Source organism: Nansenia antarctica (assembly GCF_963989245.1).
Source record: "Nansenia antarctica genome assembly, chromosome: 10".
NCBI lineage: Eukaryota > Metazoa > Chordata > Actinopteri > Argentiniformes > Microstomatidae > Nansenia > Nansenia antarctica.
Genome location: NC_137680.1, coordinates 20,273,450 through 20,295,166, shown reverse-complemented (window position 1 = coordinate 20,295,166; position 21,717 = coordinate 20,273,450). Strand labels below are relative to the sequence as shown.

The following is a 21,717-nucleotide window of genomic DNA, read 5'->3' as shown; positions in this document are numbered from 1 at the left end:
TGTGATTTGTTATTGCAGTGAGCTGCCTGGACCACTAGGGGGAGCTTCGGGACCTCTGAAGCCAGGAGAGAGTGACAGGTCTATTCAGGCCCATATCAAAAGACTGCCCTCACGTCCCAGACCCACCTCTCTCTCTCTCTCTCTCTCTCTCTCTCTCTCTCTCTCTCTACAACGTGCCAAGTCAGAGGGTTTTTACTGCGGGGGAAACACGGAAGAGAGATAGAGAGAGAGAGATCCATAATCCATTTACGGGAACGACGCGTCAGCGTTTCGTGTTGGGCTGAGATAATACATCTCGGTTTAATAATTGCCTTATTATCTATTTAGCAGATGGGTCCGAGGTAATCGCCTCGTGTTTTTTAATGCCGAACGCACACAATTTGGATGACGTCGCCCTCCAAGGTCTCGTCCCTCCAGAACACGTCCGTTCTTACGGGACATCAGGAACACCCCGACACGTTAGATGTGGCTGTAAATTGGATTACCATGGCAACGGCTACCAGGAGGAGAAGGAGGAGAGAGAGTGAGAGAAGGAGAGAGAGGGGGGGAGAGGGAGAGAGAGAGGGAGAGGGGGGGGAGAGGGAGAGAGAGAGAGAGAGAGAGAGAGGGGGGGGGGGAGAGAGAGAGGGGGGGAGAGAGAGAGGGAGAGAGAGAGAGGGAGAGAGAGAGAGGGGGCGGAGAGAGAGAGAGAGGGAGAGGGAGAGAGAGAGGGAAAGAGAGAGAGAGAGAGGGAGAGAGAGAGAGGGAGAGAAGGAGAGAGAGGGGGGGGAGAGGGAGAGAGAGAGGGAGAGGGGGGGGAGAGGGAGAGAGAGAGAGAGAGAGAGAGAGGGGGGGGGGAGAGAGAGAGGGGGGGGAGAGAGAGAGAGAGAGAGAGGGAGAGGGAGAGAGAGAGGGAAAGAGAGAGAGAGAGAGGGAGAGAGGGAGAGAGGGAGCATGCCTACAGGGCAGCCAGGAGTAGAAAGCAGCTCTGTCCTAATCACCAGGGCCCGTGAGGCCGTGAGGCCGTCGCACAGAGAAACATCACCCGTCAGAGAAGCCCCAGGAGCGGCTGAGAAACGCTTTGAAGAACTGAAGTGTCGATGACGAAACGTACCCCGCCTCAAATTACACCCCCGTGGTTCCGTTCGGGTTTTTGGAACGTACGTGCACGAAAAGCGTTTTCTGAACGAACGAGGAAGGTGTGTTATTATTATTATTGGGTCTGGGAGGCAGATACATAGGTCTCTGATGATGACTCTTTTTTCGATTGCGTTATACAAAAAACTGAATCGTAAAATATAGAAAATTTGGAATGCGTCTACACGCATGCCTGTGTGTGTACGTCTACACGCATGCCGTGTGTGTGCGTCTACACGCGTGCGTGTGTGTATGTATGCGTACGCGTGCGTGCGTGTGTATCCTACCTGCTGGACGTCCTGCTGGAACACACACAGCTGCAGGCGCTGGTGCAGGCGGACCTTGCGGTGTTGCCAGATGTTCTCCAGCTGCCTCTGGTGGTGCAGCACCTCGTGGATGATGTCCAGGACGTGGTGCACCGCCTTGGAGTAGTTGGCCGACGCCGTGAGCGTGTCGGCGCTGCCCGGGGTCAGGGGTCGCTGCAGCTTGTCCAGGAGGGACTTGCCGTCTTGGCTCACCTGTAGACAGCACGAGGACGAGGGAGGGGGTGAGGGAGGGAGGGGGGGGAGGGAGGGAGGGAGGGAGGTCAGAGGTCGGAAAAAAGGGAGGCCGGCATTCCAAAATCAAGTGGAAGTTAGTTCACCATAACTCCAGATTTCGGTTCTTACTGAGCACACAATAATCGATTGACTCGTACGTTATATATATATATATGTGTGGTGGCCTGGGAAAACCCGTCGGATGTCGCTGGCGTTCGTTTGTGGCAAAGAGCAAAAATAGATGGAAATGTCCTATTTCGGCGATTTTTAATATTATGTGGTATTCTAGTACTTTGAACTCCATACTACATTATGGTGAATAAACATTTTAAGAAAACAAAAGAGAAAGTACTTATTTTTATGTTTTTGTGGTGGGTAGTTTGCTAGCGAAACAACGTCACGTTGAACGTGTCTCATTCTCAGTTAAGCAACGCACGCACACATGAGCGAAAGGAGAGACGATACTTCCACCTGTGTTATTGCCGGTTTACTGATGCTCACAATAAGCATAAAGTAATAACATCTTAACTAGAAGACACACAAATGGATCTGTCCCTCGCATACCGACTAGGCGAGCAGACTAACACCGCATCACAAGCAGACAAACGAGACCGGCCGATCCGAGGCTCCTCCCCCGACCCGGAGGAGAAAGGGGTCGGGGGCAGCATTTCTCACCTTTCACTTTTTTTGACATGATACATTAAAATGCTCATAACTTTTTAAAATAAAGGGCTATCTCAGTCATTCAACCAGTTATGAATAGCTGAGAACTTCTAATTTATGGAAATATAAAAAAATTAAAATGTCAAAATGCCACCATGTGAAGGGTTTTCCCAGGCCACCACACATATACTATATATACAGGGGTAGCGGTGGTCTAGTGGATAGTGAGTTGGACTGGTGATCGGAAGGTTGTAAGTTTATATCCCGCCTGAAACACTACCACTAGTGTGCCCTTGAGTAAGGCACTTAAGCCCTCAGTTACTCCAGGGGGAATGTTCATCTGTAATCTGTAATAGTTAGTAAATCGGTTTGGATTAAAAAGCCACGTCTCCTAAATGGCTAATTCTTCTAATTCATATAGACAGAGTGTGTCTGTGAACTCAAGGTGTAAGGGGGATTTTAGCTAATAGTCAAAGCAGGCCGCGTGGCTGACCTCGGAGTAGGCTGTGGTGATGTGCTCGTAGAGCCCCTGGTGGTGGTGGATGGTGTCTTCCAGGTCCTGGAGTTCAGAGGGCAGGTCTCCCTCGCCACACGCCTTGCACCAGGGCTCCACGTTGCTCATGTACTGTTAGGACAGGGACAGAAACACACAGACAAGGTCAGAGGGGCCACATCTCAGGAGGTGATCTCAGGTAAGGTGAAGGGAATGGTGAGTGAGTAGAGCGTCTACAGGTTCAGATTCGAGAACATGGTTTTTGTTCCACCGTCGGGGTAATTTGTAGCTGTATAAACACACAACACACATAACAACGCATTTCGGTTGTATCCGAAACCACGAGAACCACTGGAAGGTTAACGCAGATTCGCACGGTCGACGCCGACAACGAACAATTCGGAGATTAACCACAACAATTAACCGAATCGTTTGTATGTTTAAACACCAAATCGTTGCGAATCAACCGGTAGGAGGATACAAACTTCAGACTCCACTCTTACTTCTTCTCGACAAAATAAACGATTGTTCTAGTCCTACTGCTCATCCGCCTGTTACAGATTCACGGCAGGCAGGGAAAGACACCTAACGCCAGGCGTTGCAGCCTCACGGCGGCTCCTAGGCTCGAGCTATGATGCTATTACAGAGATAGGAAACTATATTTCATCTGCTCCTGCGGGAGCCTGGGAGAGGAGAGAAGTAGAACAGAGGGTACGGCCCCTTCGGCTGAAGAGTGATACACAACAACTGATTATTCGAAAAAAACGGCGGCAGGCGGGGAGAACTGGAGATGAAAGGAGTACACAATCATCTCGTCGGATGGTGTCTCCCATCTCTGGTTTCCTCCCCAGACCCCCCCCACCGCCCCCACGCCCCAGTCCAGACTGGCAGCTTCATCACAAACAGGGTAAACAGCAAACAACAACAACAACAACAACAACAACAACAACAGCTAAGAAGCTAGCCCACAGAGGCACAACTCAAACTAGCATGCACGGTCATTTCCATCAATATTTGACGTCCTCAGGGATAATGTAGAACACGGACCAACGCGAGCCTCTACGGTAATGCTGCACACACCGCGCTATTAGTGTGATACAGTATGTGTCTGAACTTGACCTCATTAAGGGCAGCTGAGGTAAAGAGAGCAGAAAACCCCGAAGGAAATCGAGAAAACGGGGGTGGGGAGAGAGAGAGAGAACGAAAGAGCTAAGTGGAGGGGAGGAGAAAGAGAGAGAAAAAAAAGAGAAGTGTGTGTGTGTGCGTGCGTGCATCCTCCTCACCTGGTCGGCCTTCTGGTGGAAGGTGGCGGACATCTCCAGGAGGGTGCTGCGCTCGTCCAGGGCGGCGGCGAAGGCCTTCCACTCCTGCTCCAGCTGACCTGAGATCTGCTGGATCTGCTGCGAGGCGTAGTGGCCCGACTCCAGCAGCCGGTTCCCCACCGACATGATGCGATTGATATTTACATAGACATTCTGGAAGGGGGGGAGGAGGAGACGGAGACATACATCAGACCAGGGGGGGTGGGCCACACGGTACTGGGAGGGAGGGAGGGGGGGCCTGAGTCAATAAGACCCCCCTACAAGGCGGTGAGAGGCTGGTGAGATGTTAGCACAGGACGCCCGGCCCTCTCCAATTCAAACACAAACACCTAGGGCCTATTACTCACTACCGCCCCTGTCCAAACAAAAACAACGGCTTGGCCTCTATTCTGTTCTGTAACAGCAGACTAGGAGGAGGAGGAGGAGGAGGAGAAGGGGGGGGCTGTGAACTTGAAACAGCCAATGAAAGGACCACCACTGTGCTAAAGCTAAAGGGGCTACGTTAAGAAAACAAAACCCCCCCAAAATACACTGTAGCTTACTACAGAGATGGTTGCAGACCATAGTCTTTATTTTTGAAATGTCTGGGAAGTTCAAATTGTTCTCTCGATTAAAACTTAGGTGTTTTCTGACAAAGATAGACTTGAACGACACAACACAGATTACGGATTAAAATACTCCTGAAAATACTAAAAAATAATAAAAAGTGTGAACCCTAGAACCGAATAAGCCCTAACTACCCTATAGACACACACACACACACACACACACACACACACACACAGTCCAAGCTTGATCCTGAGTACGCAGCTGATGTTACTTATCGTGTGAAGCGTAGCAGACTAGCACGGCTACACCCATGGGAGTGGAGGAAGTCCCTCTAGTCTGACCACATGTCCACATGCTTCCACTCAGTCAGCCAGGCCTGCCTGCCACAGCAGTGTGTGTGGCTGGGTGGGGAGGGGAAGGGGAGGGGAGGGGAGGGGAGGGGAAGGCCCGCATAGCAGGAGATCCTGAGACGAGGAGGTTCAGTCATGGGTCATCAGTTCCTCCTCTCCTTTGTCATCCATTTCACATTGCTCATCTGGGGCTTTAGAGCTAGGCTATGCTGCTGCCCACAATGTAGCATCATGTACCTTAGGATATGCTCATAACATCACACCACTTCCAAACCTAAAGAGAAACGGCTTCAAAAATGCACAGACTGAGCACCAGAGACAGCGGGCACCTCCTTCTACTCCTAATGGACGGAGGCTAGCCTGATATCCCAGTAGAAACGCCACGCCTCCCTATATGATCGGCATCTCATCAGTGGGCAGTGGAATCCTCGTTCATGCGGTCAGAGCAACGATGTTACCCGGATGTTCTAATAAGGTGTTTATGGGAAAGGAGCGCTGCTGCAGAGGTCTCTTCTGGGCACTGCATGCTGGGTAATTAGGCAACCCACAGTCATTTGTCAGTTAGGGATCAATACCCACCACATACTCTCAATACACTCCGTCAGCATCAGCCAGCTGCAGACACGCACATACAGTACACATACACAACACGTACACACACACACACACACACACACACACACACAAATATGTACGTACACACACACTAAATAATGACAACAACAAAATTTCTCTGTCAGTTGAACTCAAAGCTGTTTTGGCAAGATAGCCATGGATCAGCGAACACAAATTAATTATTCTATTTAACAGGGAGGACTGTTAGCATTCAATTACTGCTTGCTGAAACAATTACGGGTCTTTGTTACCTCATTTTAATCTAAATGAGAGGCTTTAAAAAAAATAAAAAATAAAAAATAAATAAATACCTGACAGAACACCAACATGGTTGAAAACAGAGGCGGATCATCGTTCTAGTAATCCATGGCGGTGGAATAGAAGTGGCTGATGTTTAAACACCTTTGCAGTGCAAACCTAGTCTTACACCGAGTCTTTCCAAATCAAATGGACGTCCACCGGTGCGATGTGTTCAATGAACGTTTTTAACGTAACAGCGTTGTTACAATTTCAAAATCACACCGAAAAAACCCGAAAGAAAAAGCGGGAAGCATGTTCATGACTACCACAGCTTTTTTTCAAAACTGACCTCGAATGGCATATCCATTTCAACCATAATGGGTCGCACTCACTCATAGACAGAAAGACAATAACAGTTATTTGCATGATCAATCCACGATCACGTGTGACTAGAAGCCAGTGCGCTTCCAGCCTGCCAAGGTACTGTACCTTTTATTTCACCTGTATTTCAAAGTGTAGGCTTATTACATGTGTTTGACTGAAGCCATGTTGCGCTCAATCTATAAGGACCACCATATTTTCTCCATCTGTGTGTGTAAGTAGGCTACCGAAGATGATTACAGACATTTGGAACACCTTTGTGAGTAACTCAGTTGCTTGTCATAAGCCAGGAGACGACATCAACATTTGTTTTTAGTGTGGTTGACATGGTGCAGTGTAACAGCCGGCAGATGTGTCTGTGGATTTTACTGACGCAATTGCGTACAAAAAATGCATAGCCAAGAAGAAGTGATTTTATCCACTTTTACTTTGAGCAAACATGTATAATTATATTTCATTTCTTGTCGTTTACAGCTGCTTCAGATTTGTATTCTGTTTGACTTCTTATCAAGCATTGATAGAGTTTCCCCCAATGTCATAGACATCACTCTGGGTACTTCATCTAGTAATGAGAGCCCGGGGCTTCTAGTGTTCAAATCTTGAGGGCTACTAATGGCTGTTCACTATACTACGCCAGTACGTACAGCATCATGGTCAGCAGGGTTTAAAAGGTTGTCTGACTCATTGTGTGGGGAACGAACTCTGTTTCTGATCCAGTCGGACAAGCACACTGACTGCCACACAAGTGCTGCAGCCACACACATAGGGGGGGACATCTGACCTGCACATACACATGCCTTTGGCTCCAATGACATCTGTGGAGCATTAAAAATGTGGACTACATGACTTCCTCAAGGAAGAAACAACAGCCTGTTCAGGCTCGCCAGAGAGAGAGAGGGGAAAGGGGGGGTATATTATAGGCTTTAATCTAAAACTCCTGGAGAACCCAGACTAAAGTGAAAGTAAACACCAGTGTCAGGGCTCTAGTCGTCTTCATTCACTGATCACGTTACAGCAGGGAAGCGTATCCAGACTGTCCACACTGCTCAGCATACCACAGGACATTCCTCGACAGGACAGGACATACTGGCCATGCAGGGGAAATGCTCCGAGAAAAATCTCAATCGGTGCTGTAGCTATCTGATAGTAAAAGGTAGCATAGTGGCGCTTGAGTCAGTCTAAAAATAAACAGTAATGCAATGCAATTCTGAAGCAATTTTACCCAGTGCATGTAAAATGAAGGGTTACTGAAGCACTTTTCTAAACTTTGGGTTCCTTGATTTCAAAGGACTAACTAAACTCCATGACTTGATAACTAAGACAAACATCTCTGTTAGACAGTAGACACACACAATGTCTGTGTACTGCACCTGTAGCCTATATATCTGACACGTTCTAATGCTTTGGTCCTCATGTCGGGATCTGATGTAATGATCAGACTTTTCTTTTGAAAAATGTGAATACGTTTTTGCGTTGTTGAAAATCAATGACACATCGCTAGTCAACTGACACAGCTTGTTTTGTGAGCCTGCTAACAATGTAAAGTAGTGTTGTAGTTAACTAGGTAGCAATGGGGATTACTCACCGAATCACATTACGTTGCAGTATTTTAGCTTGACTAGCCATCGTGATTCTCAACAACGATGAAACGTAGTTCCGTGTTTCAAAAGAAAAGTCGGAACATTTTGATTGGTTGCCGACATGCGGACCAAAATGATCAAACTGTGTGACATATTGCAGTGTTTTGTTCAAATCCAACCAATTAAGAGCAGAGTTTTACATTTCAGATTCATTTCTAGATTCAAATAGACTTGGAGATATTAAAACTAAAAAGGTCTGAGCACCCCTGGGTAACGGAAAGACCCAGGCAGTAATACAGCAATCAAGAGACAATTGACTGTAGCCAGGGCTTGAACACCGGGTGACACATTTTGAACATGATAATCACCGAATTTCCGGTGTAAACAAACAGCAGCATTAGCCGAAAGGGGAGACTCCATCAGGATTACACAGGAACTAATCAATGAGGACACAGTAATGGAGGATTTGGCACACACACCATAACTGAACAGTTAAGCTATAAGTCAGTGGTGGTGGTGGTGGGGGGGGGGGGTATCTTCAACAGGAAGCACCTGGGATGACTGGAGCTCTCTTGAATGAGGAATTTGACTGCAAAATCGTTTTTTGCTTTTCAAATATTTCCAGTGATTCATGTTTAAAAGGACACACTCTCTTGGTCACACAAGCCTAAGGATCAATGCCAAAGCCATTATAGCAGGATTCTGTTAATGTACATAGCTTTTAAAATGGTTTTATCGTGCTATGGGGGGTCACCATCTGCTTTCCCATAAAATGTGTATTGAATTATGGTCAATAGATGAGGGAAAAATCCCTTTCAAAGTGGCAACGCAAAGTGCAGTGTTACAACGACCCCCTAGGGGGCAGAATACCATCATATCTACACATCCCTTGCATAGCATTATTACCAATTGCATAATCATAGGTGGTCATATCATTTGCATTTCGCTCAAGCTTCCTCCCCAATCTAAATTGCTGCAGTGGATTCTAGCCTAGCATTGAATATTGACTGGATATTTAAAACGTGGGATTTTCCACCACAGTGAACACATTAACACATTGTGATTAGTACTGCATTACTGCTGCCTCCCCGATGCCCGTAATGCTCACAACTGCCCCCCCCCTTCCCACATACAAACAAGCACACACACACACACGCACACGTGCACACACGCACACACACACACACACACACACACACACACACACACACACGCAAACAGAGAGAGAGAGAGAGAGAGAGACACACACACACACACACACACACACACACACACACACACCCCACACACACACACCCCACACACACTCCCCACTCCCCACTCCCCACTCCCATGTTGCTATCACAGCGTAGCTAGCGCCGTGGCTGAACGTTTCCACAACAGCCGTTAGGCCTCAGAGTGTCCGTTGTTCAGTGGAACTAGAGGCTCGGAGCCGCACACTATTTCCAGCAAACAGGAAGCGTGGCATCCTGGGGAAGAATGGGTGGAGGTGGGAGGGGCGTCAGTCCCACTGTCCCCGGGTTCCCAGTGTTGTTGACACTGCACTCTGATGGCTAAGTCATGCACAATAATGCCCTGTGTGTGTGACCACGGCCGGACTCATTGGCCTGGGTGATCCCCGCTGGCGGGCTGGGGTCGGGTTAGCGCAAGCTACGGTGGCTTCGCACAAAACAACTCCGTCGACCGCCAGTCTGCCACTCTGGCACTCTGCACACTCGCTCTGCTGTAAAACTGTACTGGACGGATCCAACTCTAATATAGAGGAATATGAACCGTAAATAATACAACGCTCTACGTACAGGAAGAACTGAGTACAACAAAAACATAAGAAAAGACAAACAAACAAGTGGAAAACGACCCAAAACTTCTCACACAAACGCGGTACAGGCGTCAGGCGTTCCTACAGTATGCGCTGGCGCCTTTATGACCCCCCCCCCCCTGTGTTGTCACATGAGCGGCAGGGATGGGGGGGACCGTGGCAGTACAGGGCAGGGCAGATCACTGGGGAGGGAACTTGGAGGCCTAATGATTTATGACCCGCTGTTCCTCTACGCAGAACACAGGCCCTTTAAACCCTGCAGCAGGTCCCCAACGCTGACAGGCCTCGCTGGCTTCACTCTCTCCCTCTCTCCCTCTCTCCCTCTCTCCCTCTCTCCCACTCCCACTGCGGTAGTGGGGAGGACTGTTCAAACCCTAAACCTTCTGTGGGATATACTATATGTTGAGGGGGGATCTTTTTTTAAACTCTCTCGAACATTCGATAGTGTGGGACTGTTTTTTTTTTTACCCAAACATTATGTGGGCTATATGTTATAGGGGCTGTCTATTTTAACATCCAGAAGGCTTGATCATGTGTCACTGTCAGTGCAAAGCAACTAGATAATCATATAGGCTACTGAAGTGTATTCGGACTGCCAGAAAATGACTTTCTTCTACTTTTTTGGTTTTTTTTCCTCTGGGACTCTCCCCTGCTTGTGTGTGTGGACGTAGAAGAGAGAAGTGTGATGTAATGCTTGCATAGAGGAAGTCAAAATAAGCCTTCACAGCCTTCGCCAAAAAAAGCTCGGGGGTCGTTTAGTGGAAACGTGTGTGTGTGTGTGTGTGTGCGTGTGGAGAGAGTATCGGTATTGAATACGGTAGCGTCGGAGGCTCTTACCATACAGTTCATGGCAAAGTGATTGTGCTGGGTCTGGAGTTCCGCGGCGTGCTGGTGGTTGCCTCCTATCTCCGTGTAGCTGGTCAGGAACAGGCCCTTGTTGTGCATGATCCAGTCAAACATCTGTGTAAACACACCCACCCACACACACACACACACACACACACACACACACACACAGGACACACAGAGATGTCGTCATTAGCAGGCTCATCCAACACCCCTCCAAGGGTAGAGAGACAGAGGGAGTCAGAGCGACTACGACACTACGTCGGGCTTCTCAGCGAGGCATGGCACCCTGGAGGGACCTCTGACTTGAGAGAAACACCCCCCCCCCCCCCCCCCGCCGTATGACAGCATACAACAAACACAGCGCCATGAGAAGACCCTGATGTGTGTGTGTGACCGCAATTAGCCGAGGCCTCTCATTGGTGCTGCTGACCTCTGCAAGTCTTTGGGGGGGGGGGGGGGTGTTAGGAGTACACATAGCCTAATGGGACAACCCTGACAAGCTTGAAGAGGATGATGAGGGGTGGGGGAGGGGAGGGGAGGGGAGTGTGTAATTACAGTTTTTTTTTGACTAACTGACAAACATTGCCTCCACAGCAGGCGTCTCCATCTGCCTGCAGCATCTGTGACAATCGTACCAAAGCTATATCCCTACTTCTCAGAGTCACACGCCGTTACTTAGTGAACAAACATCGTTACCGTCGTGTGTGTTTAGCAGATTACGGATTTTGTATTATGTCTGGGGCTTGAATTGCCACGAACTACGGTTGTGTTGTGTTGTGTTGTCGTGACGTTAGAATTATAAGGTTCTTCTATCTCCGTTTTTGGTCAAAACTTAGTTTTTTTTACATAATCTGATCCATTAGGTGTTTATTAATGCCTGTGTGGTGTTATTTTTTAAATGTTGACATTTTGGAGTTAGTAATTCATCAAATACAAAAACATAATGGAATGGAAAAACGTTGACGCTCAATATCTCTGAACTACCCTAAACGGAGATAGAACCGTATAATTCTATGCTCACGTTGTGTTGTGGTGTCCAAATCGAGCTTTTCCGCCCCCGCAGTGACTGCAGCCCGGTGTTACCCGCCCGGTGTTACACACCCCCCACCCTCCCCCCTCCCCCCACACCCACCTTCTCGGCGTCCTGCTCGAACAGCCGCAGCTGGAAGCACTGGTCCAACTTGAGCTTGCGCATGTGCCACAGCTGCTGCAGGTGCTGCCTGGTGCCGTGCAGCTTCTCCAGCAGGGCCGTGACTTTGGGCGCCAGGTTGTGCGCGTCGTCGGCGTGGTGGTGGTGGTGGTGCGTGGAGGCGTTGCCGTGGTGACCGCCGCCGTCGTTAGTGTCCGAGCCACCACCGCCGCCGCCGCGGTTAGCCACGTAGCCGCCGCCCTCGCTAGTGGCCTGTAGTCTCTGGAGCAGCCTGCGCCCCTGGGTGTCCAGCTCCTCCACCGAGGCCTTGGTGGCCCGCTTCTTCAGCGCAGCGTGCTCCTCCATCAGGCGCCGCGAGCCCTCCAGGTCTCGGGGGAGGTCCCGCTGGGCCAGGGTCTCCTGGAGTTCCTCCAGGCGGGCCAGGGCGCGGGCCGCGTCGCCGGCGAAACCCTCGAAGGCCACGCGCACCTCGATCCACTCCTCGTGGTCGTACTCCAGGCCGCCATCGAAGTCCGACGTCAGCTGGGCCGGGTCCACCACCTTGGTCAGGCCCTCCAGCGACACCATGGCTGTCTGGGGTGGTGGGGGGGAGAGGAGGGAGGGAGGGACGAGGGACAGAGGGAGGGAGGGAGGGACAAGGGACGGAGGGAGGGAGAGGGAGGGATGGATGGAGGGAGGGACGGAGGGAGGGAGGGAAGAGGAGTTGAGTCTCTTATTGACTATTGGAAGAACATCACTGGTAACACACTGAAGTGAGAGAAGAAAGAAACTCAAGTTACAGCCTATCAGATGAGTACCATTCCAACTCATCATCATCATCATCATCATCATCATCAACCAATCAAACGGTTAACAGATAATACAGATAATACAGATACCTTCAGATAACAGATACCGTCATTATATAAGATATGTTTTGATTTTGGGGCCAAGAAATGGGGCCAATTTAAAGGTACTGTGTGTGTGTGTGTGTGTAACGTGTGTGTACTATATATAACCACATATCCTATGTCCCATGTTTAATTGAAAGAGGGACAACCCAACCATTCCAGAGGTTTCATCAGCAGCAGCAGTCGTGTTACTTACTACACATCAATAACACCACAGAATACCCACGGGTACACCCCCCTCCACCCCCCCTCCCCGGGGGACGGACTGGGAGAGCAGACATCAATGCAGCACCGGCGGCTCTGTCAAATCCCCATTCATGTGTGTTCCCTCTGTGTTCCTGAGCACCAGACTAACCCCCGACGTGGATGTCGCTAATCAAACGACCCCTCTCTTTACTGTCGCAAACGAGATGATCCTCCGTGTCCCATAATATCCTATTTCCACACTAAATAGGTCATAACTAAATTTAACAGGCCCCAGCTTCCCCACATGGGAACTTTGTAATTTGGACAGTGAGGCTGTGACAAGAAATATTCTGACACCACATCCCGCCCCCCCCCCCCCCCCCCCCCCCCCAAATAGGGCTCGTAACATCACCAAATAAGTCGTCTGAAACTTCAAATGAGACTTTGAATTGAACTTTAATTCAAAGCGTTAACATTAACATTTCGCTTAACGACAACAAACAAACGTTCAGACTCTCATGGGGTCACGTGCTTTCCGACACCAGAGGTTTCAAACTTCGGTCTCAGCATAGAGTATAGAGTATGGGGCCAATTTAAATGTACTGTGTGTGTGTGTGTGTGTGTGTAACATGTGTGTACTATATATAACCACATATCCTATGTCCCATGTTTAATTGAAAGAGGGACAACCCAACCATTCCAGAGGTTTCATCAGCAGCAGCAGTTGTTGTGTTACTACACATCAATAACACCACAGAATAACAGATAACATAAATCTCTTTAAGAACATGTGTTGAGTCTTCTGACCCCACTCAAAGAGAGAGAGGTAAACACACTGTTTGGGAGAAACTTACCTCAAATTCAAACTTTGAGCTGCCGAAATTAGTCCTCTGTTTCTGCCAGAAGTTGTCTGGCTTAATGATGAGGGCGACGTGGATACAGGAGGGGAAGGACTCCTGCAGGATCTTCAGCAGGGGCTTGATGGAGTCCCACTTGGAGCCTCGCATGTCCACGATGACAGTGAAGCCATGTCTGGACACCTCCTCGCTGCCCGGCCAACGCGACAACAAAAAGCCATTAAAAAAAAAGAAGAAGAAGAAGAAAACTTGTTACTTCAGAGGTCCATAACAACTTTTTTTTAGGCCTAAAAAAAGAAGAGGGAATATTATTCAAACGGAATGAAAAAGCAGGTTCTTTTTCAGCCTCGGCTCGACAGAAAAAAAAATGAATAAAAGATTCAACTGTGCGTTCGATTTTTTTTCCCCAATGCCTTCCTGCTTACCGAAAGGTTCCCTGCTGCAAAAGTCCATAAAAGGCTATCCCCAGTGTTTAAGACTTAGTCTGAGTGTCTCGCAGGAGGAGGCCCTGTTCTCTGTAGGTGCTCCTGCACTAAATCACACTGACCTCACTCTCTGAAAAGACCAGGCAGGCTCCCAGAAAACAGACAGAATGGAGAGAGGGAGCAAATGAGTGAACCGGAGAGAGAGAGAGAGAGAGAGGCGAATAGAAAGTGGGTGAGAGAGTGAGAGTTTAGTGTGTGTGTGTGTGAGAGCAGAGCTGTTTTTGTGAGAGCAGAGAGAGAGAGAGAGACAGAGAGAGAGAGACAGAGAGAGAGACACTGCCAACCGCTCTCCCCCCCAGAGTGGACAGCAGCACAGCAGACGGTATGACGGAGTGAACTCTCTCTCTCCCTGATAGAGACATCTGACAGCAGCCACCCACGTCCTCTCGCCTCCCCTTCCAGGCCGGACCAGACCCAAACCCCCCCCCACCCCCCTCAGCCTATGCACTGCTACAACCAGAACCACCACCCCCCCCACCCCCACCCCCCAGACTGTTAGTGTTTTCCTAACCGTCAGCCAGCCTCAAGGCTAGTAAACCCAGTCAAAAAAAAACAAGTATGACAGAGCAGAGCAGGAGGAGAAGAGAAGTGGAGGAGGAGAGCAGAGCCTGGATAGGAGAATGAGAGAGAGAGAGAGAGAGAGAGAGAGAGAGAGAGAGAGAGAGAGAGAGAGAGAGAGAGAGAGAGAGAGAGAGGAGGGCTTCTGGGCTGGCATGAGAATCATGTGTGCAGTTAGTTATTAGGAGTGACCCGCTCCGCCTGGGCCTAGCGTCATCAGCAGCAGCCCCTGCAGAGAGGCCCAGGGGGAGGCTAACCTACATACAGGCCCGTACTGTAGGGCCGGGGGGGGGCCGACCCAGGGGGGAGGAGTCTAACCTGCATATACAGGACCGGCACCGGGCCCTGACAGTGACACCACGGAACTGTGGAATAGAATCTTCAATGGAAAGACTGCCTAAAGGGGGGTGGTCACTGGGGGGGGGGGGGGGAGTCTATTTCAAATAAAAGCAAAAGGGGGGAAAGTGAGGGAGGGAGGGGCATCGTTTGAAAATAGCAATAGCATAGGTGGGGGGGGGGGGGGCGGTGGTTCACGGAGAGTGACCTCACTCGTTCCGAAACGAGGCGACGATAATAAGGAGCGGATGTTATGAAATCGCACGAGTGCCGCCTGTTTTGGAAGTTGAGCTCCAGTACGGAGGCTGCTGTTATTCAGCGGTTTATTTTTTCCGTTCATGTCCGTTAATATTCCGTTAACGTTTAGAGGACCGACCGGTGGTTCGGAGACGGTTACCTTGGGATCCCGGCGAGGTAGGCTATGAGGCGCCGCAGGTCCTCGTGCCGTATCCTGTCGTGGTTACTCCGTGCCGGGAAGGTGAGGACAGGGCCCCCGCGTCTGTCTCTGCCACCTGAACACGGGAACACAGACCCAGAACATGAGGAACACAGACCTAGAACATGAGGAACACAAACCTAGAACATGAGGAAGACAAACAGTTGTGGAAACTATATAAATCAGCTTCTGGTACTGTAAATTCTCAGAATAATCGAAAACGCACCTGAAAACAAGATCTAGCTAACAAGATCTAGCTACCGCTAGAGAGTGAGATTAAATCATAGCATGACAGGACCACGCCTTATAACAGGGGGAAACTATGACTGTTGTTTTGTTTTTGAATCATATCATGCATATTGTTGTACAATGACAAAAAAAGATGTGTGTGTGTTGGACATTTTCATGGCTTTAGTCAGAGAAGGGAGTCATGTCATGAGTTGTCGTCGTGACAAAGGTTCAGGGTTGAGACAAGAGTCATAATAGTCTTGCTTATTCACAGTCCTACACACATGCCAGTCATATCCTGACAGAGGAAACACAGATATTTCCCTGTTTTGTGTCGTACTGCAGCATTGTGTTTTGTCTCCCAATATGTCCCATTTCCTTTGCTCTCTAGAAAATGCAGTGCTCTGGTGGTGATTCATAGTGTGTGTGTGGGGGGGGCGGGGTGCAAAAGGACCCCCCCCGGTGATTCATAGGGGGTCATTTAGAGAATAATGTGTTTCAGTAGAAACCATGTAATATGATGAGTCAACAAGGCTGATGATGATGCCCGCTCACAGGCCAACTATGTGGTCTTGACAGATACAAATCAATATTCCGGAAACCCATTAGTCATAGGGTTGGAACGCCTCGCTTTTCACATGACATTCTTTGTTTAGGAGAAAAAGAATACTGATGACAGGTAAGAAGCCCTCTCGGAATCTCAAACAGCAGCAGGGCTCACTGAGATGTTGTTGTTGCTGCTGCTGCATCTCATACTGTGTGAATGCTAAGCTGCTACTGTGCCTCCAGGCCACGGTGGCTCCCTGGAGAGAGAGAGACTGATAATATGCGATGGGACTTTTTTATTTTCCTGGAGAAAATGAAAACGAGAGAGTACTAGTAGCTCACCTGATATGAAGGCAACCTTTTCTTTGAGAATGGGCAGGACGTCGATGGCCTTCATCTCTTCATTTCGATGAAACCCTGAAATGAAGAAAAAAAAACGAGGGGACCGGTCAGAACAGAATGGTGCATCATGGGGATTACGGCTCAGTTTGTGGAGGGTTGTTGAATTGTAATACATGACGGTGGTCACCACCAGTCAGGCTTCCTTTCATCATTACATCCCCGTTCTGGATGAAGTCATGAGAAGTTCAGAGTCGCAGAGTTTATTAGTCTGTTAAAAACCTGTCTCTCAATCTGCTCCCTCCCCCCCTCCCCCCTCCTCCCCCCACAAGTAAGACCGAAGGCAGCAGTCATTACAAGCACGTGGCAGGTATAGAGCCATACCCATTCGGGCCAGTCCTACCGCTACTTGATCTACTGCTAAGAACCAAATAAGTGGACAAAGTAAATAATACTCTGAAAGCTTGGTGAACCGAGAGGACTCTTATCGTCCCGCCAAGCAGTCAGACAGATCAAAGAGTTGCATCACTTCTCCCTGTTCTCCACTCTGGTGTTAACTCCTTACCCCGCCTCCTCACCAGATGGCTAGTACTTAATACCATGGAGAAAGACAGAGAGCGACCGACCGAAGCACGCACACATACACACACATACACACACACACAAACACACAGACACACAGACACACACAGAGATACACAGACACAGACACACACAGACACAGACACACACACACACACACACACACCCACACACACACACACAGACACACAGACACACACAGAGGGATACACAGACACACAGACACACACACACACACACACACACACACACCCACACACAGAGATACACAGACACAGACACACACAGAGAGATACACACACACACACACACACACACACACCTTCTATTCACAGTGTGTCAGTGGATATATCACAGCAGTCATGGTACAGTCGTACCAGTGGACATTGAGTACAGTACAGCAGGGTTGGCAGCTCGCTAGGTTCGACAGCGTACGACGGCGGCGGCAGCCTGCTAAGCTGCAGCGAGGAGGAGGAGAGAGGAGGGTTCCTCCTCTCCTGCAGAGGGGTGATGTCATGTGCTATCCCTCATCACGAGCTGTCTGCAGAGCCGCACAACTCATCAGCCATTCACAGCGAGTCGATTTCTCAAAAAATGGCGGTTCACTTCAGGGCCAGACTCCCCGCTGAATACTAATATCCCATTTATGAAGGGGAAAAAAACAAAAACAGGACGAGGGGGGAGGAGGCAGGGGGGGATTATGAAAATACTTGAGCTGATAATGATGAAGGGAGAATAGAGTTGTTTTGATACACAAAGTTGCAGAGGGTCAACGGGAGACAACTGCGGAAAGCGATAGGAGGCGGCCAAGTAAACACCAGCGCATAATGTGGAATGGTAATGGGCTCATTAACGAGCTCCGTGTTCGCTCCGCTGATTAGAACTAAAGTCGGGCAGAAGTGGAGCGATAGTTACGGGAGCGTTCTAAATCAGGGGGTAGAGCCGGCGTCTAATGATTGCGAGGTCGGCGGTTCGAACCCCCCGGCTGGCCACATGCCGAGGTGTCCTTGGGCAAGACACTGAACCCCCAAATTGCTCCCAACGAGCGGGCCGGCGCCTCGCATCGTTAGCTTGCCACTGTTGGTGTGTGAATGTGTGTGTGAATGGGTGAATGAGAGGCCATTGTAAAGCGCTTTGGAATAAGGCGCTATATAGTCAGTCCAGTGAAATCAGGGATCAGTCTTTAACTCTAGGACCTGATGTTGTACCCTTTTTGCTATTCTCTAAGAACTAAGGCTCGAGATTTATTTCAAGAGATTCCCAGTAATTATTTTTCTCTGGATATTCACAGTCATGCTGAGAGGAGCAGGCTTAATCTCCGTCAAAGCTGCAGAGAGAGTAATGCATCTCTACCTACAATACCATCTCTTCCTGATGGACAAATAATGGGTCACGTTCTAATGCTTTGGTCCGCATGTTTTCGACAATTAATGTGAATACATTTCCGCATTGTTGAAAATCACTGACACATCGCTAGTCAACTAACACAGCTTGTTTTGTGAGCCTGCTAACAATGTAAAGTAGTGTTCTAGTTAACTAGGTAGCAGTGGGGGTTACTCACCCAATCCATTGTGTTGCAGTATTTTGGCTTGACTAGCGAGTTTGTGTTGTGTTATCAACAATGTTGAAACGTAGTTCCACGTTTCAAAAGAAAAGTCCGAACATTTGGATTGGTTGCTGATATGCGGACCAAAAGACTAGAACATGTCACATATGGTCCTGATGTTACCACAGGAAACAACCATCTCTAATCATAAACCTCATTCAAACTTGAAGATTATCTCTAGACTATAGGGTTAGGGTTAGATATTAACTACAACAGATTAGTGCAAGTCATTGCTTGATATGATAAATAATCTCCTATCAAAAGGATAGTCAACACACTTCGGTATAATAACTGAAATCTGATTTTGGGGGGATTAGGAAAGAGCTTCTACAGTTGTGGTCACAGATGGAAGAGAAGACCAACATAACGGTGTTGACCAGCATCACTCTGTCTTAATGTTTCCAACAGATAGGTAGGAGGAGTATGTGGTGGGAGATGCCAACCGATACATGGCTCCTCCTATGATATCGATTCCATTAAGCGTCCCACAGAGTCAGCACTAGTCAGGCCCCAATGCCCATCATTACATTTGATGTCACTTAGGTCAATTGCAGACCGGCGCCTAAAGACACAGTATCTTTGGACTTGGCCGACGGGGACACATATCGTGATGTTAGAACCAATAATTCTATCTCCATTTTTGTCAAAATTGAGTTTTTTTACATAATCTGATCCATTAGGTGTTTATTAATGCCTGTGTGGTGTTATTTTTAAAATGTTGACATTTTTGAGTTAGTCATTCATAAAATACAAAGGTTCCATCTCACAAAACATAATAGAATGTAAAAACTTTGACGCTCAATATCTCTGAACTCCCTTAAACGGAGATATAACCTTATAATTCTAAGCTCACGATATGCAGCAATAGGTGGATGTTATTTCAGTGTGTATGTGTGTGTGTGTGTGTGTGTGTGTGTGTGTGTGTGTCTGGCATGTGAGTGAATAAGTGTGCAGGTACTGTAACTAACTGAGATACCCCCATCCGTTCATGCTAGTACAGAGCAGAGACCATGGGTGGGCAAGATTCAGGGCTTTGTTTATGTGCGCGTGTGTGTGTGTGTGTGTGTGTGTGTGTGTGTGTGTGTGTGATGTGTGTGGTGTGTGTGGTGTATGCAGGTGTCTCTGTGTCACTCCCTCATGTCTCATTCCAGTCAAGCTCAGTGAACGGTCCGCTGCTCTGAGATCAAACGTGACGAGGTGTGAGGCACGACAATAATACGGACAAGTCTGTTCTGCTTTCAGCTGCCTCCCTGGTACAACCTCCTTTCATGATCCGACATAGTCTAGCCCCGTCTAAACATTCCACCACCAGCACGTGTGTGTGTGTGTGTGTGTGAGTGGTACAGTAACGCTGGGCCCCACTGGAAACCCAACTCCTCTGTTTCCTGTGAAGTGTGCCCCGCATTCCTCTTAGTGGTGTTTTATGTAACAGGCTGGTCGTGGCCTTCGTCCATGCGATGACCTCCGCTGCACCGCCAGAGGCCCCGGAGGAGCTGGGTCAACAACACCCTCAACACAGACCAGGACCAGACCAGAACCAATGTCTGTCAGGCTGCCGTGGACAATGATCTGTCCCTAAGACAGTAGAGAGGGGGGGGTTTAATAGAAATTAAGAGCTAAGATAATATCTTATATAGCTGTGTGTGTGTGTGTGTGTGTGTGTGTGTGTGAATGAGACAATATTATTCTCTCTCTCATTCACACACACACACACACACACACACACCTATACACACACCTATACACACACCCACACACAATTCAGTGAAACACACCTTCACACACACACACACACACACACACACACACGCCACCCCCGCGTGACTCTTCGACCACAAGGCTGTGCAGACAGCTGAGGGGAATGACAGGGGGTTTCAGGCTGGCAGCAGCTGACTCCTCTGGGCTTGTGTCCACAACAGTGTCATACAAGCAACTATGTAAAAACACAGGCTAAATAACTTGTAAGTCAGTAAATCTTTATCTAAAGCCCTGGTCCTATTAGTTTCATTGGCCGGGGCCAGCACAGCTACTTTTGAAGAAAGACAGCAACAAATTGTAGCTGAGAGCTACTCTTGATATTCCAACTACTTGCCTCAAATGACATTAGCTGTTGTGGTTTAGACTAGCTGGCAGACTGAGACTGTGTGTCAGTGTTGGCTGGCTAAGACTAGCTAACTTAATGCCTTCTGAAAATGAATAATGATAAAACATGTTTATTATACTTCCTTAAATGTCCTGTGTTGTGTACTTGTGTTTTGACCGTTGACATGTGCTGCATTCAGGTAATTCCACCCCTCAGCTGCTCCCAGCCCATCCCACCTTTCTTGATATACCCACCCTCTCGGTCCAAATGACAGATATCAGATTTGTATCAGAGGCCTGAAACGGATCTGAGAATATCAGATTCAATGTGCTTTTTTACTGCTGACATGTTCATGTTACATATCCGATCTGTGCCACACTTGGTGCCATATTTTATGCCATATACTGTATATGATTGTCCGTGTCACCCTTTTTTAAAATATTATTTTTAGATTAATATTGTTTTTTCCTGAACCTTAGACCAAAAGTCAGACACAATGGGGGAATACTAAAACAGATGTTCTGTTGCTTCGGTTTCCTCACAACAAAATCTCAACAGTGGCGATTGTTCAATAAGTATATTTGAATTTAACCCGATTATTTGCTGTAATATTTCATCTGACAGTTCAGGAGGATACAATTGAAATTGTAACCAGCTTTGTATGGCTTGTTTTAAGAAGGGTGATACTTTGTACACTATTTTTTTTTTTTTTTTGTCTTTCCTTCGTTTTTTAAGCTTCTCTTAGAGATCCAGTTTGGGTGTAAGTACAGTTTTTGAATGCTATTAGGGAGAGCTTCAAGGCTTTGATATATAATGCTTTATTACGTAACATTATTAGAAAGTGTAACCTGTACGTCACATACTGTAGCCACTATATATTTAACAAAACCCAATTCTTACCCAAAGTCAGAAAACATTT

The 21,717-nt window shown here is 48.1% G+C and overlaps 1 protein-coding gene across 1 annotated transcript in view; it reads right to left on the bottom strand.

Moving 5' to 3' along the window:
- The window catches only part of triob (trio Rho guanine nucleotide exchange factor b), a 111,223-nt gene that overhangs the window by 60,397 nt on the left and 29,109 nt on the right, over window positions 1-21,717 (bottom strand). The window contains exons 3-10 of the mRNA XM_080541058.1: window positions 16,531-16,605; window positions 15,376-15,490; window positions 13,597-13,789; window positions 11,649-12,239; window positions 10,505-10,627; window positions 4,095-4,286; window positions 2,812-2,943; window positions 1,404-1,634 (exon numbers count right to left, since the gene is read on the bottom strand). Of these exons, the coding sequence (XP_080397184.1) occupies window positions 1,404-1,634; window positions 2,812-2,943; window positions 4,095-4,286; window positions 10,505-10,627; window positions 11,649-12,239; window positions 13,597-13,789; window positions 15,376-15,490; window positions 16,531-16,605 (1,652 nt within the window). The remainder of the gene's footprint in view (window positions 1-1,403; window positions 1,635-2,811; window positions 2,944-4,094; window positions 4,287-10,504; window positions 10,628-11,648; window positions 12,240-13,596; window positions 13,790-15,375; window positions 15,491-16,530; window positions 16,606-21,717) is intronic.